The 19,415-nt window shown below is 41.6% G+C and overlaps 1 protein-coding gene across 1 annotated transcript in view; it reads right to left on the bottom strand.

Annotated features, from left to right (window-relative positions):
* Positions 1-2,684: 2,684 nt before the first annotated feature.
* The window catches only part of WDR43 (WD repeat domain 43), a 35,356-nt gene continuing 18,625 nt past the window's right edge, over positions 2,685-19,415 (bottom strand). Inside the window, exons 8-18 of the mRNA XM_080911229.1 lie at positions 17,688-17,859; positions 16,224-16,310; positions 15,235-15,366; positions 13,790-13,921; positions 9,890-9,976; positions 9,073-9,104; positions 8,488-8,551; positions 6,563-6,676; positions 5,963-6,032; positions 4,301-4,350; positions 2,685-4,215 (exon numbers count right to left, since the gene is read on the bottom strand). Coding sequence (XP_080767355.1) covers positions 4,033-4,215; positions 4,301-4,350; positions 5,963-6,032; positions 6,563-6,676; positions 8,488-8,551; positions 9,073-9,104; positions 9,890-9,976; positions 13,790-13,921; positions 15,235-15,366; positions 16,224-16,310; positions 17,688-17,859 — 1,123 coding nt within the window. The 3' untranslated portion in view covers positions 2,685-4,032. The remainder of the gene's footprint in view (positions 4,216-4,300; positions 4,351-5,962; positions 6,033-6,562; positions 6,677-8,487; positions 8,552-9,072; positions 9,105-9,889; positions 9,977-13,789; positions 13,922-15,234; positions 15,367-16,223; positions 16,311-17,687; positions 17,860-19,415) is intronic.

Raw genomic sequence — 19,415 nt, 5'->3', positions numbered from 1 at the left:
TTACTGAACAAACCTGTAACTCAACTGTGATAATTCCCTTGCTCTAGCCATGAAGACAAATGGCAAGATTTAGCCCAGGGCTAGGACACTATGATCACCAAGCTGGCTAAGAAAGGTACAAGGGTCAAGCCTCATAGCCATGACTGCCTGTGACAATCCACACTCCCCCTCCACTCACCACCAGCTCCAGATCCAGGAAGAGGAACCAGAAAACTGACAAGTGTTGTGGGACAGGCCAGTGGCAAACACGTGTGCCATTTCTTCCTAAGAACTGTAAATGCTTACCTGGAAGAATCAGGTTTTCTTCCACTTTAAGTCATGATAACCTACAACAATCAGGCCAACTTGGTGGTTTGGAGACAAAGCTTTAGTGCTATAGCCCAGTGTGAGCTTAAGACCCTCTCAGCCTCCTCAGTGCTATAACTACAACAGGCATGTACCAATCAATGTTTATGCTTTCCACTTGACATCCATACCTCCTAGCAACATTCATTCAACAAACTTCATTTAACACGGGCAAATTAGAAACACTCTTGTCTGAAGCAATTTAAAAAGAAAAAAAAAAATTACCCAGTCCCAAAAAGCTATTGAGTAGTCTGCTCTGACCCAGCCAGCTTTCACCAGATAGACTGCTCACATCCCTGTTGCAGGCTTCCTGACTGAATGAACAAACTTGATGATTGTTAACCCATTAACACACCTCTGTAGCTACATTCCCACCACCTCTGTGAACTGGTGTTCTGTCAGCACAAGCAGTACTGCTGAGGTACCACAGTCAAGAACACTGTACTAGATTAAAAAACGGAATTGTATGCCTGAGATGCCTTCAAAGGGGATGGGGGTGACCAACAAAGGTCACTTAAAAGGAAATGTAAAAAATCATTGTCCTGGGTTCAATCGGAGACCTGTCAATCACAGTTCAAAGAACCTACAGCTAAGATGTTATAGATTCAAATCTAAGAGAACACCAGAATCAGTCACTTCTCTTGGTGTCCTTTTGCTTTTGTTTCTGAGATGCTGGAGTACACTATGTCTTGTGCTTCTTCCATTATTACTGAGGAATCTCCCAATAGCTCCACAGCAATGGCACATCCCTGTCAATGGCAAACTGCTACCGCCAATCCAATCTCTCCAACATAACTAGTTGATAGCACCACCAGAGTACTCCAAGTTATTAAGGAGTGCCTTAGCCAGCTGTGTTGTGATGCCTGAGACAACACCAATCTCAGTCACAATCCTACCGAAAGAACAGACCTTTCGTAAAGTGGCAGCAGACCTTATGCGTCACATTCTTGCAGCAAATGCTTAACTTCAAAATAGCCCAACAGTAATCAACCCTCTCCAACTCTCTTAACCACCACCCTAGTCCAAGTCACCATTGTGGACTACTGCAAACACAAGTGTTTCCTATTAAGAGTCTTGGATAACTGGATTCTCAACTGGAAAAGCTGTGAATTCTATTCAAAAGCAACAGCCTTTCACTCCCAATTCAAAGCATAAGCCACAGAGCCTGTGCACCTTTCTGGCCTAGCCAGAAAGCATGGTCTTTCCTGCTGACCTCAGTGTGATCTGCCCCTAGGCCTTTGCTCAGCTAAGTATCTCCCAGATAACACACTTGACCTACCTTCTCCAATGTTCAGATCTTTTAATATTATGTTCTATGTAATCTACACTCTTACTACAGACCCCACTCCCAGTTTTTAATTTCACATTTATGTACCAGTTTTCTACACACACACACACACACACACACACACCCCTACCTCTCTGACAAACCATGGACTCATTGTAACAAAGACCTGAAGTGACTAACTTGCAAGCCTGTGCCAAAATATTTACCTCAAGAAAGCGAAGAGCCCAGGGTGAGTCCCACAGCATGACACCCTAGCCTTTAAGGCCTCTGCCTTTAGAGATATTTATCCAAACCATATCAGATGCTGGGCTAGAGGTTGCCACTGTTGGTAAATATATACATCACACCTCTAGATGAGCAGTGGAGTGAACAATGATTCAAGAGTGATGCATGCTGGGAACTGGCCTTCACAGGGATCATGTTAACTTCAGCTGCCTACTACATTTCCAAACCTTCAGCATTAGGATTAAAAATCCCAAGGCTTAACATCTTAGACGTTAAAAATATCTTATGTTTAGATACTAACTTAACTCACATAAAAACACCCATCACACAAACCCAGGATTTATTGTACTGTACAACAAAATTTATGTGAACTCACCTAGTATCAGAACTAACACAAGCTGAGGGAGAACACTCTAGGTTAAGAATGATGACCACTAGGGCATGTGACCGTGGATGATGGTTGCAGGCTTTGAAGCTTTCAATAAAGCAGGAAGATCAAAGACAACACAAATAAGTTTCATTCTCAACTGGTAGGACACAAGTACAACTGCCTAGTAAAATACTCTAGTGGAATCACACACAAAAAAATTGTGTAGGCCTTAATAGACTTTTCTAAACTGAAAAAAAAAAAAAAAAAAAAAAAAAAAAAAAGGCAAACACTGTCTTCTCATCCCTAATTAGACATAAATGCGTTTGCCTAGAACCTCAGAACATGGAGTTGGAACCCAACCAGGTGAGGTTAAAACCCTTCACACCAAAAGCCCTAAGCCCAAGGCTGTACATTCTCTATACACACCACGAAACACGCGATGGGTAAAGATGAATATTTATTCACTTTACAAAGAGAATGGTATTAAATTGCCATAAACAGCTCCATTTATAGACAATAACAACTGTACATCAATCACACCAGCAGCTTGCCCAGGATACCCTTCCCGCTTTGGCTGTGCAGCCTGCTCTGCCTGATGGAGTCCTCCCAGATAGTGCTCTTCTTAGTCACAGGTGGGAAAGACGGCTCCTCAGTCCTTCTGCAGAGGTGAGCTCTGTCTGTGTCCCTTACTGAAGGCTCAGTACCAGCTCACTCTTTAGAAACAAGACAAATTACTGGTAATTTGAAAAAGCTGTGTAACACACCAAAATACTTATTTATACATACATAAAAAATCTTGAGTAAGATTTATCATTTTGAAAGATAAACAGATACTCTAGCCCTGCCAAGAGTGGGTAATGAAAAGGAACCAAAATGTTAAATTACTGAATTATATAAAAATAGTTTCTTTGGAAAAAAATTCCAGCAAGGTTATTAATATCTAAAACCAAAGAGAAAAAAATAAACAATTATTCTCTGATCCATTAGTAATTTAAATAAAAATGGAAAACTCTTCAAAAGCAGCTAGGACTGAAGGGTTACAGCCACATGATGAGCAGGTCTCATCCGTGTACTGATGAGTCTGTACAGTCTGCAGACAAGAACCCTTAGTATGGCTGAAGCTTTGCTTCTTTAATTACCATTATTTTGTTTTGTTTAAAAAAATATCTCACATGACACTTTAAAAAATAAGTGGTTATTTGGGGAAGCACTCCAATCACCCAACGGGATCCGGGTCAGATCAGCAGTGAGTGGACAAGCTGGGGAGACTGTATGACTTTATTTCTGTAAATCACAACCATTTTCACTTTAATGCTTAGTTATTCCTTCATGTTTCATGAAAATGTATCAAATTTGATGTGCCAGATTAAAAACAACTCATTAATGCTGCTTGCATTTGGACTGGATGGAAGTTACCAACCTGAGAACCAACTCCTTCACAAGTGTCCAGTTCCTGACCCCCAGGGTATATCTGTATTCACCTAAGTCAGTTTCTGATAGAACCAATCATACCAGAGTATGTTATTATAAAAATATACCATATATTGGACACTCATGTCAGTACATTGCAGAAAGTGTCTATTTACTGTGTAAAGTTTATTAACATTTGAATGAAACACTTTTATTTACACAGTTAAAGTCTGGGACACTCAGGACAGGAAGGTGTGGGAAATCGCCTCTGTGAACTTGGAAGCATATGGTGGCCTCTGGTCTTCTGGCACAGGGCAAGCCTCCCTGGGAGGATGCGATGGATAGCATTGGGCAAGGCGAGCAGAGGAGTTCGTGTGACTGGCTGCTTCTGTCTTCACTCTTCTTCACTCTCATTTCCAGGGTCTAAATCAGAATCTCCATTTAATTCTTTTTCACTTGACACGTCTCTGTCCTCCTCATTCTCTTCTTTGTCTTCAATGTCCTCATCTCTCCCCTCATGGTCTTCAACACCTTCATCTTCTTCACTATCTTTCTCTTCATCCTCGTCCCAATTATCCTGGTGGAAATAGCAAAGGAAAGGAGTTCATAAGACTCCCTGACAGTGAGGATACGAAAACAGATGAGCAGAAAATATCACTCACATCAGAATCCTTCTCTGGAATCTCATCATCAGACTCCTCCTCAGAAGACTCTGGAAGAGAACAGCAAGACAGTATTGAAACACAGCACGCTACTTAGACTGAGCTATCAAGCACTAAGTGTGTACGATTCAATGAGCAGCTTTTCTTGCAGTTTGCATGGCTGAATCAGGATCTTGTGTGGTCCAGACAGGCCTGGAGCTTGTAGTCCCCCTGCTTCAGCCACCTAAACTGAGATTATAGGAATAGGGCAACACCTTCTAAATTCAGCTTCTAACTTTACTGTGACCTGCAACCCCCTTGTTGTTCTGAGACAGAGTTTATCTGTATAACATTGCCTGTCTTATAACTTACTACTTTGTAGACCAGGCTGATCACAAACTCAAAGAGATCTGCCTGCCTCTGCCTCCCTAGTGCTGGGATTAAAGGTGTGCATCTCACTTCTGTTTTAACATATTTTTATTTTAAAATAAAACAAAATGTCCATGTATTATGTAGACACTTGAGAGAGTAGCTCACAACAAAAACACTAGGGGACTAGGAAGCTGAAGTTACAAGCAGTTTTAAGAATCTGATGTGGATGCTGGGATCTGGTGTGAGTGCTTTACCCAAGCCATCTCTAGCCATAACATTAATATGTAGATACACAGAAACATGATTTCAATTATCAATAGTCTACAAAAATCTTACATTAAAATAGTCATTTTGGGCCACCAAATACACACTGGGTGTGTAAATACTCTATGCATTTATCTAAGATAAATGCTTTTGCATGGCTTGTGACCTGTAATAACTACAAAAGTACTGTTACAGGAAAACAACCTGCTGTTAACCGTAGTTTTGAGAGAGACACTCAAATGTGCAAAATAACAGAACCAGGTTGTTATCTAAGCACCTGGGGATGAGGGAAGAGCGAGCTGAGTGGACTCTCATTTAAGGTATGAGCATCATCGCCTTACGGTGGGCACCACATGGAAAAAGTACCTGGAACCTGACCCAGTCTCCCTCATCCAGTTCAAAAGAATTTCAACATTTGCAGGATAAACTAAAGTATCTCAGTGGGTACAGAGTCTTTTCTACTCTTGCAGAGGTCCTGAGTTCAATTCCTAGCACCTACATGGTGGCTCACACGTGATGGGATCTGATGCCCTCCTCTAGCATTCATGTCAAGGCTGCAGTCTAGTCTGAGTAAGTAAAAACACTTCATACATACCTGGGTTTTTAAAAATAGAAAAAGGTGTCTACCATATTATGTGATGCCATGAGCTGAGGGGATAATGATCCCCACTAATGAAGAGCTGTTCTGTATCTGTTACAGTGCTCTATAAATAACACTATGATGGTCAAATCTATACAACTCTTTTTTTTTTTTTAATTGGACATTCTCTGTATTTACATTTCAAATGTTATCCCCTTTCTCCTCCCTCTATACAACTCTTTTGACTTAAGTGTGTTAAAGCCATTTTTTTCTCCAACCTTTTAGTCTTAATATACTCCTTTTCAAAGCTGAGGTCCCCCAATGGTTTTACTTATGAGTTAAGTCTCATAATAAGATATTTATCTCATTAAATATTAAGTATTTTAAATGTGAGAATATATAATGCAGTTACATGACTGAAAGAAAACAAAGACCAGCCAGCCACTAGCCTCTACTCCAACTTTTACCTTCTTCATACACCAATTTTGCGTTCTGTCCAGGGGAGGGCATTTTTTTTGTTTTTTCTGATGCTGTAACCTAAAAGAAGAAATTAGAAAGCAATTATAAGCTTATTCCAAGTATAGACAAGAACACACCCAGCTCCCCAACGCTTAGCTAGCTTACTCGCTCCTACAGGCCTCATCCAAAGTAACGAAGGACCCAAAAACCAACTTGGAAGAAACATGAAACAAATATAAAAGGAAAAATCACTCTGTAAGTATTCAGAAACTATGTGCAGTGGTTAGAGTACCTTACTGCACCATAGTGGTAACTAGGCACCGTGTAATTCACTGCTCACAGTAACAGGCTGAGCTAAAGCTTGATGCAGGCCTGAAATTTCAGATAGAGGCTGGAGCTAAATCTTCCTTGTTCAAGGCCAGCCCTCGGGAGGAAGAAATGAACAGAGGCAGGGCGTGGACAGTCTGGCTTCCCTGCTGTCACACAGGGAACTCCCAGGCTAAAGCCGGGGCTCTGACAGGCCAACTTCTTACTGAGCTCAGTCTCTCACTACTTAGGTAACTCTCCAGTGCCCTCTCCACTGTCGCGCCCAGGTCTGATTTGCTCACTTGTGTGACGAGAAGAATGAGCTTCCCGTGCAGGTGTGAGAGTCTCTGGAAAGTCTTGACTCTGCTCTCCATGAGCTGGTAGAGTGCCCCCAGCTGCTGTACCAGGTCAGGTAACTAGAATAGAACAGGGACAAGTAACCGCCGCACTCTAGAGAGGACACACCGTCATGCTCAGCAAAGCCCAGGAGCAAGCCCGACACAAGCAGGTGTCTAGCAACAAACTTTCCAAGAAAGCCCTTGGTGTCCTGACAAGAAAATAAACTCAAAACACACAATACATTAGGTAGAGCAGGTGGCAGGGTGAAATCTTACACACTTGATAAATTATTTCAGATAAGGTCAACAGAGTAGATAACAAAAATACTCCATTACACATCTCTTAGCTGATGCGACTTTCCTCTGACTCTTGCCATAGGCTCTGAGGCAGCGGAAGCTCCTCCCAGCTGTTAGGTCAGAGCAATGGAGGACAAGGTGAACACACAGCATTGTAAAGATCTTTCCTATTAACGAATCCTATCAATAGCATTGAAAAATTCAACAGGAAACCTTTAATTTGTCCCTGTAGATGGTAAAGGATCCTATACTTTACCCTTTAAATTCACCTTTCCTGGCCTTATTTTTGACATTTGAACACAAAACAATTATTGTTGTCTCCCCCCACTCCCTTTTCGTCGCTGACCGTGTTCACCCCGATGTACAATGGTATGCACATCTGTTTGGAAGCACTGAAGGAACGGGGCCTGAGGCGAAGAGCGAGATACAGCAGCAGGTGGGACACCAGTGACACTACGCGGTGAGGCAAGCTGAGCTGCAGCGATGCCTCGGGACTGTAGCTGCACAAGGGTAGAGGACCTATAACTTAACTATGGAACATTATCCTTAAGCCACATGCTAAAACTTTTCAGAAAAAATGTACCGCAAAATGATAATTTTACTCTTAGTTTACAATTTAACAGCCACAAGTAATGGCTCATGCTTGTAACCACAGCACTTGGCTGCAGCAAGAATGGTTGGAGTACAAAGACCAGGCCACACAGTGAGTTCCAGACCTGCCCAAGCTAGAGTGAAGCCCTGCCTCAAACACAAAACAGAACCCTCAGGATGGAGCTGCAGAGAGGACTTGGCAGTTAGAGGACTCAAGTTTGGTTCCCAACATATACAACAGTGGGCTCAGTCATTGGTAACTTCAAATCTAGGACATTCAATGCTTTCCTTTATAGGCATCTGTCATATATACATACATATATATGCAGACAAAATACACATAAAATAAAATTAAATAAGGAAAAACTTTAATATAAGTCAGTGACACGGCACCGTAAAGCTGTTTATTGCTAAGCCTGATGACCTGAAATCTGATCAAATTCAAAGCCTACATGGTAGAGAGCTGCACTGTCCTCTGACCTCCAAACTTCGTGCCATAGGCAACCCCCAACACAGAGATATAAATAAACATAATTTCTCTAAAATTAAAACCTCAAAACATAACATATGTAAAAAACCTGATTTTTCTGGCATTAAGATTTGTTTTATCTATTGTTTTGCGACAGTATTTCTCTGTATAGCACAGCCTTCGCTGTCATGAAACTTACTTTGTAGATCTTGCACTCACAGAAGCCACCGTTGCCTCCCAAGTGCTGAGATTAAAGGCTTGCTATAAGGTTATCTCCTTCCAGGAGGTGATGGAGCTTGCCTTTAAATCACAGCACCCTGGAGGCAGAGGCAAGCAGAGCTCCTCGAGTCCCAGGATAGCCTGGTCTACAGGGCAAATTCTAAGACAGGACTACAGACCGAACCCTGTCTCAAAAAACAAAGCACATGACAACAACGACAGTGACGGATAAATCAACTCTCTGAAAGAAGCAAAGGGCGGCTTTAGTGTCTGATCCTTCCCAAGGCCTGGAATGACCACAGAAAAGACTTACCGTGGATAGGTATGATGCATGAATCGTCAGCACACATTTCAACCACTGAACCATTAAAACAGCACTAGCAAAGAAGAGAAATCCAAGTAAGGGGGAGCTCACTGATCCAAAAACAAACTTAACAAGCTAGAACAAGAGATCTGAAGAAATGTGACCCTCAAGTACTGTATGTCCCAGGCCTTTTGTTCTGTCATAAATTAATCTAGTAGAAATTTCTGTAAAGTATTAGCTTTTGCAGGTTCTACTAACAAGTAGGACAGCTCACCCCCTACCATAATTAATTTATACCAGGACAGTAACAGTCCTCCAAATATACTCAAATGATTTCCCATTTTATATCACATTTGAGCCCACCCACAAAGACCAGGCAGGGCTTGAACTCAGAGATCGACATGCCTCTGTCCCTAGAGCTCTTGAAATAATGGTGTGCGCTGGATAAGCGCTGCTGCTCAGCTCCTCTGTAGGACAGTAACTCAGCGCACAGCAACAGCACACACCTTTACTGAGGCAGGAAATACTGAGTTCTAGGCCAGTATAAGTTACATAATAAGGCTCTGGGTCAAACAAGTCACTGAAACAGCTTACCTATTGGGATGTCCCTGCAATCTCTTCGTAAGCTAAAGGAAAGAAAATACAATTAACATCAGCATTGCAAAGTCAAGCTTTCGCCACCAATTCTCCAAATGCAATGATGGCTAGACAAGCTATTCCATCTATCAATTCCATTTTTACTCAACACAACAAATTTGAATTCATTTTCATAAGAGTAGTTACATGACAGAAATATAGGTTAGGGTATGAATCAATGTCCAACAGACAAATGCACAGTAACCAAACAGACTGGTGACTGCCTATAACATGAAGGCATGGGAAGGGGCATACAGAGTCACTTCTAATGGGTACAAGATTCACTTCATTGTACACTAGGATAAAGAGTAATAACTTCATGGCTTATAAACAGTATCTTCATTTTAAAATTACATAAAATGTACTGAAAATGCAGCAAAGGCAAATTTTAATTTAGAATAGACAATAAACTAATTCATGAGTAGACGCCTTTATAGTTTTTTAATTTTTCCTGCCGATGATGCAAAAATAACATATACTATTGCCAAAACCACTCTTACAAAACACTTCATGTTACAGAATTCTGGTATCAAAGGCTGGTGGTTCTACTAGGTAATGTTAATATCTCTCCAATTCACATTCCAAACAGGAAATGCAGGAGCTTGAGTAGTTCAGTAGCATAAAGTGAGAAAGAAAACAGAGTAGGGCTCTATGATGGGGCTCAGTTAATCCCCCACACAGCACTATATGCAGCACTCCCTGTGATGGGGCTCAGTTAATCCCACACACAGCACTATACGCAGCTCCCTGGCTCACTTCAAACAGCAGCAGTTACCTCTTGCAACAGCGGGATAACAGCATGCAAAGGTATCCTCAGCACAGTCTTCTTTATTAGGTTTACATTCCTAGTTTGAAGCACTTTCTGTGAAAAAAATAAGCGACAATTAAGACAACTGTACTTCCAATGAGGACACTGTACCTCAAGACTTAGGTAACAACTGGAAAGAGACTGAGGCAACAGAGCAATGACTGAACTGGGTGAAGTTGCCTTCAGTTGACACTCAAAATAATAATAATAATGATGATAATAACCTGTCTCCAGACATTTAAAAAAAGAACAAGAATGTGCTTATTCGTGATGCGCTCCAATTTCACTAAAGCAGAGCTGGCTCCGCAGAGTGAGCTAAGTAAGTTTCTGTTCAAAGAAAGCTCTGTTAAATTGTCATCATTTGACAAAAATGTAAGCCAATCAAGTGATTACATGAATAGAGGCTTCAACCAAAGCCCTTTAAGGCTTTACCTCTGGGAGAAGGCCAGATTCAGCTCCGGGTTAGAGGAAAAGGAACAGATCAATGTTAAGTCAGAGTCAGGGACATTGCAGAAAAACAGGAAAGGAGGACGTGGGGAAAGAGCCCATCAGTGTCTGGTGCACTCTTCCTTCCCAAAGACTATATCCAGGTGACAGGGTACCAAAGGCAAATCAGCAAGCTGCCAGTGATTTCCTCCAGCTTCTGAGAGTCCTTTCAGAAACCCCATCAGATGGTACTTACTTGTAAAACTGACCTTTACACCAATCTAACTCCAAGTACTACCTTTAAACACCACATAATTACAAGATTTCATAGACTATAACACATATACACACTCTTATTTTATACAGTCGTTGAGAAATTGAGGCACAGAATGTCCTGATTTAACAGTTAGTGACTAAGCTAAATTTAATTTTTAAATAACAATATATAAGGTCCAGAGCGAAGTTAAGTACAGTGGCAGGAACTACAATCCCAGCTACCTAGAGGCTAAGATAGGAAGATCACAAATTTGCCACTCTGGCCAACTTACCAACATAGTATCTTAGAAAAAATTTTAAGTTCTACATGTAGACCACTTGCCTGGCATATTTAAGGCCAAGCAAGGGCTTGATTTCAGCACTGCTTAAAAAAGAAAAAAGGCTACATACAATTGCCAGCCCTCGGGAGTATAAGGCTAGCCTGGACTGCAGTTCTATACTGACTCAACAACAAAACAAAGCAACCAAAGATGCAACGCAGTGAGCACCTAGCTAGCACACATAAGCAATCAAGAAAAACCTACTCTACTAAAGCAAGACACTGGGATGCATGCCTGTAATCCCAGCATCCAAGAGGCAAAAACAGTACTTATGCACTTAGGAATATATATAATACACAACAAGTAAAGAAATAGAGACTGTGTCTCCAGACAGCCAGATGACAAACAGAAAGAACTAAAACAAATAAAAGGAAGGAAAAATGACTAAGAAAAACAAAAGCAAGAGAATATCTGTAAGGTCAGTGCCAATTGGACAATACAGTGAGACAAGTCTAAATTTCAACGAACGAATGGAGCTGGGGGCTGTGGTTCAGTTGGTTAAGTGCTTTCTTAGCATGAAGAGGCTGCTATTAGTAAATACGCTTAGATGTATTTATGAGATGGTGGGCCACCAGAGCTGTAAGATGCAGATTAAGAGTGGGGCCTAACTACTTGAATGAAATCTGAAACTTTATGGCAGAAAAAGAAGTTTTAATAAGTTACCCAATACTTATGCTATCAACAGTCCCTAATACTAGCAATTTAAATTAAAAGGTAAAAATATACAAGTAGATTATCCCAAACTAAGGTGTATCAGTGCTGATGTGGTGGGCACACCTTTAGTCCCAGCACTCAGAAGGCAGACAGGTGGATCTCTAGTATGACTTCAGAAGTGACACAGAGAAACCCTGTCTCAAAAACAAAACAAAAACCCATCAGCTACACTAACTTCTCTGGAGGCTACATTTTAAGAAAGAGCCCAGTTACAACTACCAAGAAAATAACTCTAGCAATGAGAACTTTTTTCCTCTCATAACTTTACTACACAAGTATAAAATACTTAAAAAAAACCAGCATTTCATCCATGTGACAAGCACATCTTTCTAAGAAAGTTTTAAAAAGTTCTATCATCCCCTAGATTCCCTGGGACTTTACAATCTCTCTCCAACAAAGCCACTGTATTCACATTGGCGTTGTTTTCCAGAATCATACAACAGTCTCCCTTTGTGTCGAACCTCACCCTGAGTATAACGTACACAGCAACTCACCCATGTCATAAGTCTGTGATTAGCATAATCATTGCATTGCTAGATCTAAAAAGTCATCTGTACTGGCAATGAACACTCAAGTGCCAGACTCTGCAAGAACACACTCATCAGTCTCTTGTTGACTAGGAACAGGACAGTGGACTTGCACAGTAGGTACATTCTTCATTTTTAACAAACTCTCAAATTGTTTTTTTTTTCTAAGATAGCTATTCCATTTCACACTGCAACAGCAACACTGTTTTCAGCTATGAAGTATCCTAACAATACAATGTCGTCTTTTTACAATTTAAACAATATATAGCAAATATATAATGTCAAAATCTCACTGATTTTGTTTGCCTTTCTGTGATGATTAATGTCATTAAAAAAACAAAAAACAAAACAAAACAAAAAAAAACTTTTCCATGTTCCATGTGGGTTGGTGAGATGGCTCAGAGAGTAAAGAAGCTTACTACTAGTCTAACAACTGAAGTTCAAACCCTAGGACCCACATTGTGGAAGGACAGAAGCAACTCCCAAAGTTGTCCTCAACCCTTCACATGCCCCCCCCCCCCCCGTGGCACTCTCTGGCATACACAATAAGCAAACAAATACAAAAGCAAACAACTGCTAAGAAACCAAAACAAAGCAATTAATATTTGCTATGCTTTCCTTTGTTCATCTGACTTCTGCATGCTGTCTGCTCACATCTCTAGCGGTTTTGTAAATGACACCTTGTTAAATAAGCCTTATATACACTGGGTAAAAACCCTGTGATGTAAGTAGAAATCTTCAGCCTGCAGCATAGCTGCTCCAGTGATGTTCTGTTCCAGTCCTAACACTGAGCTGGTTTGCTGGAACAGGTTCTTCATGTCACAGACTAGCTTGAAAAGCACAATCCTCCTGCCTTACCCTTCTATGTGCACCACAATCTGACTAACACTGTTTTTCTTTGAGACAGGATGTCTCTGTGTAGCCCTGTCTGTTCTTAGTTATGCACAGCAGGCTGGCCTTGATCTCTACCTCACCCCAACTACTGAGATTAACCAAAGGGCCTTTAAGAGCATAAGTTGCCAATGCTAAAAGTATCCAAATGACCACTTAGTCCTTTACCCATGATTTTTATACCCATACTTGCACTTATATACATAAAATAATCTTTAAAAAATTGTATAAATAAAGTTTCTGGAGCTAAACAATATAACCCCCAACCCTCTTCAATCTCCCCCCGCCCTGAACTCCTACCCATTGCCAAGGTTCCACCTCACTGCCCCCTCACAGCCAGGGGAAATAAGTTTCTGGAATTCAGAGTAAAAACTCAGGAACACATTTTCCTACAGAAAAGAATATAAATTGTGATCTAAATGCTGAATTTTATAGTTCAGCTGTACTTTAAACAGGCTTTTGTAAACTAAAGCCTAAATAACCCAACAATTCAAAACAACATTTCTATGAGAAAATGCATTCTAGGTTTAAGAGAATTAGCACACCCCCATAGTAGGTTGGTGACTGTGTATACTGCCACCAAGCATAACTAACCTGACTAAATTGACAAAAAATTAAGTCACATGCTGCTATATAATGTGGCCACTCATTCTACCAGCACAGGTGCAATGGTTTCTACCATCTCCATTCACTGAAATCTGTCCCAGACTTACGTTTAACATTTCAAGGTCATTGCTTTCTAAGCCCTGTGCGAGGAGGACTGGAAAGCTGTTTGTCTGCAGATGATCATCCTTCCGTCCTTTCCTATCTAGATCCATGGCGCCAAGGCGCTCCTCGATGGTAGCCTGCAGGACAGAAACAGCTCTGGGTTAGCCAGACAAGGACTGGGGGCTGCATACAAGCTCAGTCACACCCCAGACACAGAAACACCACAGTAGTAATTGTGCAAGAGGAAAAAAGTCCCCAGAGTCTAACAAAAAAACAACAACCTAAGAGACAAGAAATGGCTCAGAAGCTAAACTGCTCTCCCGAAGGACCCTGGTTTGATTCCCAGCATCCATATGGTAACCCACAACTATGATCCAAAGAATCTGATGCCCTCCTCTGGTCTCTACAGGTGTTGCATACAAGAGTACACAGACATGCATGTAGGCAAAACACCTATAAAATTAAGAAAACATTTTTAACATTCTTTCTTAAAAAAAAAAAACAAACCAAAATACAAAAAACTGAGAGGAGCAAACATTGTAAGTCACAAATCTGGGAAGACTAAAATGGAAAAAAAAAAAAAAAAAATATCAAAGGACCTGTCATCTTACTAAGGTACAAGCAGAGAACAATCACCATGTAAGCTTTCTGTAACACAGCTACCACTCACAACTATCAATCAACTCAAGTTTGTCTCACGTTGGGCAGGCAAGATGGCTCAGGTAGGTAAAGAACCCTGCCAACCTGACTTTCACCTACAGAACCCATGAGATGGAAGAAGAAAACCATTATTCCAGGTTGTCCTAAACTTTCACAGACAGAGACAGAACACACTTACACTACACACACACACACACACACACACACACACACACACACACACACACACACACACACACACACACACAAAGACACAAAGATACACATGGATGGATGGACAGACAGGATGCACACACCAACCAAAAAATAAGTAATCAGTTTTTAAAATGCCAAATGTGACCGTGACCATGGCCATCACTGTACAAGACCAACCGGCACAAAACCAGTCAGGGTTGCTCAGACAGCCAAGAGAAGAGGCATCATGGGAACTCAGCAGTATGCGAAACCCACTGAAAGTCATCACAGCAAACTCTGACTTAATTATGTGCACAGTTATGAAAATTACAAAATCTGCATTTAGTTAAAAGACTGGAAAACAGCAGTAAGCTCTGCGTCTCAAAGGCCATCTCTAGGTCTGCCCACAGCACTCCTACAGTTTCTTCTTCTTTCCTTTTTAAAGATTTCTTTGTTTTATACACTGTAGCTGCCTTTAGACCCACCAGAAGAGGGCATCAGATCCCATTACAGATGGGTGGTTGCAGGGAATTGAATTCAGTCGGTGCTCCTAACCCCTGAACTCCAGCTCCTCCTACAATTTATTAACCCTGGAAGCCAAATAAGTGGTCATTACCTCACTACTGCCCAATTTCCTCTTGTTCTCTGCCTCCTTGGGCTGGGCGGGTGGCAGCTTGATTGGTGCGTGATGTCCAGGAACCCCAGGCACCAAAACTTTTGCTTCGGAAGTTATTACCGGTGTTTTCACCTGTCACGCAAAGTACCAGGATGTGGAAAAGATGTAACTTAGTTCTTTCGACTAACAAAGGCTTTGCCATCAGACAGTGCAACACGATGCACTCACCACGACAGCAATTCAAGACAAACTGTTAACTAAATATTGGCAAATAAACGTAAAATACTGGTTAAAGGCTCGTGGTTTATAAAACCTAACTAATACTGTGTGGTTTTAAAATAGGTTCCAGTTACACATCTCACAACCTCCAGAATTCAATCTCTGCCAACCATGCTCAGACAGCCAAGAGAAAGGTGTCATCGCTGAAACTCAGCCAGATGCGAAACCATGTGGATATCATCACAGCATGAGTTGGCTTTCCTCCTATTTCCTACCAAACAAGGAATCTACATGTATACAGCAAGTCATACAATGACATGGTAGAGTAGCAGGGAACTCCAGCACTATTGTGGTTTCGTTTTCCTGAAACTCATTTTGCTAACCAAAGCTGTGCTCTATCAAGTTCGGATAACAATACTCAAAAGTACTCCTGAAATATCTCGTGATGCCAGAAAAGTATGCTAATCACAATCAATCCTACATATTCCCTGTCCAGGTAATCATATGCCACACCAATAGCACAGCAGTGAGCTTTACAATGCCTGTGCCTATATGCAGTACCATACTTCTAAGAGAACAGCAGAGAATAAAAAAGAGCCGGTATGGTAGTACACACAGCTGTAATCCCAACAATTGTCTGAGGAATCAGAAGTCAGAAGAAAGAAATAAATGGAGTCAATGTAACGCAGTGGCACTCACTATATTCAAATCTATTATTTCTAACATAACCAAATCTATTATTTCTAACATAAGACCTACGATGTGCTCACCTTGGTTATAGCTGTTTCTACTGTTGGAGCCCAGCAATTTGAAATGTCTCTTTCCAAACATATATGAGTGTCTTTGGAGTTCAAAGCCTGGACATGGTTTTTCAAAGGGAAATGGAAGAAAGAGAAAAGATCGTCAAATAAAGCAACCACTGTTTTCATAAAGTATGCCCCCAGTCAGTCAGTCACCACTGTGGCGCATGGCAGCGGAGCAGAGGCACAGACTGAAGACCCTGGTGCAGTATGTACTTCTTTGTTTACAGACCACTGGAACTTGCAAGTTGAGGACAGCACTGCTTACTAACAGGCTGCTCTGAGAGGAATCTGTATGTCCAGGCACGATGCTCAGTGAGGAAACAGAAGCTATATGCAAATCACTTAAGTCCCAGAAAAGGACTATGTGGGCACGTTATAGTACACTATGTAATATTATTCTTTTATTATTCAAATACCAATTTCTTTGCCCCCCCCCCATCAGTAAAAGCTGATCAACCAATGGTTGAGCAGAAAAGAGATAGGACTGGACTTCTGATCCCAGCCATAAAGCTTGATTAAATAAATCTTATAGTTTCTGTCTCATTTACTCAGGAGCTAGCCAGGATCACTTTTAAAACTGCTTTATCACCATATGCCTGGAAAGCTAATGTCTGTAGAAACCAAACACAAATTAAGAAAGGCTATTATTTGGAAGGGATTCCCCATACAGCCAACAGACGAGTTCCCAGCAGCATCTTTTTCTCCTTGTTTAATTAAACTGTATTATACAATCAATTTTTCAAAGTATTTCTTGGATTGACAGACACCTAAAATCCCAGCACCCAAGAAGCAGAAGCCAGAGCCCCTTCCACGTCCACAGCAAGCCAGGGCTACTTAAACAAGAGCCGTGTCAGCAGTACAAAGGCTGTCTAGCAGAAATGAGGCTCTGAGTTGATTCCGAGCATTATAAGGAAGAAAGAAGAATGCTCTATAATAAACTCAAGAGAGCTTATTTGGTTCCCCAGGAGCCTTACTAAAAGTAAAGCATTATAAAATCAAACATAAGCACATAAGAACTTGCACGTCTTTACTCAATTTAACCCTGTAGTAAAAATGTCAGGGCACCTCCATCACATCTCTACTTAGAGAATACAATGGGCAGCGATAAGTAATGCATTTCATGTAACAGAGCAGATTTCAACCTCAGTCATACTCATGCTGACTCCCCAGCCAAAACAGGACCCAGGAGAAACAAGAAACTAGGATTATTCTGAAGTTATATAGGAAGCATCATATTTCTTAGACAAAATACCAAGAGGAAAAAAAGGTAATAATATCTGTTGGGTAAAGAAAATAAAAGATCTGAAAAATTAAGCCAACCACTGAAAGTATTTTAATTAGAGGAGAATGTTTTCTCTGAAGTTTCCAATGAGGAACCAAAATAACCCCTTTGAAAATTGAATTGTTGCATCCAAAGAAACATCTACTTACCACTCGCTCAATGGTAGGCTGAAACCAATTGCCATACACAAGCAGTAAGGACATTTTGTCTAAGCAAAAGCCAGCTGCTAGAATAGGGATGGGTTTTGGTGTTGCTTTCTTGCCCTTTCCAGGTGTTGCTATCTGAATTGTGCAGTTTGAAGTTAAAGGCTTTTTACAGTGCCTAGGAGTAAAGGGAAAGTAAGATTAGAGAACCAAGTCACAAGACGCTGCCCCCTCTCCACAGCGTAAGTGGACAGAAAGACACAAGTCTCTTTCAAAACTTCACATGCCCTACCAACACCAGCCCTCAAACTCTTATGCCCCTCTGTCCCATACTGGCAGATACCAAATGAAGGCTCCACACACCCAAATGAGCTCTCACTGCCCTGAATGCCGGGCCTCATGCACACACCCTTTGGTGACTAGTCCCGCCTCCATTACTCTACCCTCCAAGCCTCCACCTCTGGTATCTAGCTAAGAACTGATCACACCCCTCCAGTCTTCTCTGGGCAATGACCTGTGTGGCTCACCTGTGCAGCCCTGAACTGTTTTCTCACCCACACTGTTTACACCAGAAACTGTTGCTCTCCACTAACACTTTAAGATACTAATCTCTCCTTTTACCCCAAATCCTCGCAACTGTCTGCAGTACCAGTTCTCCTTCCTGTAGCTATCTGTGTCTCATGGGCCCACCTCCCTCCCCAGCTCTACTGATGAATGTTTTCCTGAGGGTCTATACCCAGTACTCCAGTTGCAGATACTTCTGAAACTCTGGTCTAATTCCTGACTCACTGCACCCCAACCACACACTTTCTCTCAATGCACTAACCCTGTTACCCAACCTCTTCCAGGTGAGCTCACACTGTTGATCACATCAGTTTTAAGCATCACATTATGCCACCTTTTCAACTGCCTTCTGGTACCTTAACTCCACAACTGTCTACACCCTGGACTGTGCACCTGTTTGTCCTTTACCTCTATTTTTCAACAGCTTAGAGTAATAACTCTCTTGAACCTTAGGTCACAAATCCTCTGCTTAAAACTCTTCAAAGCAAGAGGGAGAGATGTCATAGCCATTAAGAGCGCCAGCTACACTTTTAAGACTCAGGTTTGATTCCCAGTACCTACATGGCAACTCAAAGTTCCAGGGGATCCAACACCTTCTGGTCCTAACATACACCAGGCATGTAAGTGATACACATATATGCATGGAGGCATATATGTAAAACAACTAGAACAAAACAAACTCAAACGGCCTACCTGTGCCAAAGAGAAATATGAAAGCCCTCGGAAGTCCTACACACACACTGCACACACACTACTGTGTAAAGTTCTACAATACTACACATGCAAATGCTATTCTTTAAGAGAGCTAAATGGAAGGAGACTCGAACTTCCTGAGCTCTTACTTCTTGGTATATTAGAGACCAAGCCCTGGCACTGTGCATTCTAGCAAGATCACACCCCCCTGCCCTCCAGAATGTTCTATAGTGTGGGGCGCCGCCTGCACATTCTCCATTACAAGATGGCGCTGACATCCGGCTGGAGTTAGCAGTAAACAAGCCATGTGCGCACGTGCTGGGTAACTTTCCACTCCTTGAGCTCTGCCTCTCCCGTGGCGTCATAGGGCCTGATGAGTTTCAACCAATCAGGGGGCTCTGCGTCCAAAGCAAGGACTGATCCCTTTATAAGGGGACGGGCTAGATAGTTCGGGTCGTCTCGTTGGTCTCGTCGTTT

Source organism: Micromys minutus (assembly GCF_963924665.1).
Source record: "Micromys minutus genome assembly, chromosome: 1".
NCBI classification, from domain to species: Eukaryota; Metazoa; Chordata; class Mammalia; order Rodentia; family Muridae; genus Micromys; species Micromys minutus.
Note: the sequence above shows the minus strand (reverse complement) of the source record. Positions and strands in the feature narration are given on the sequence as shown.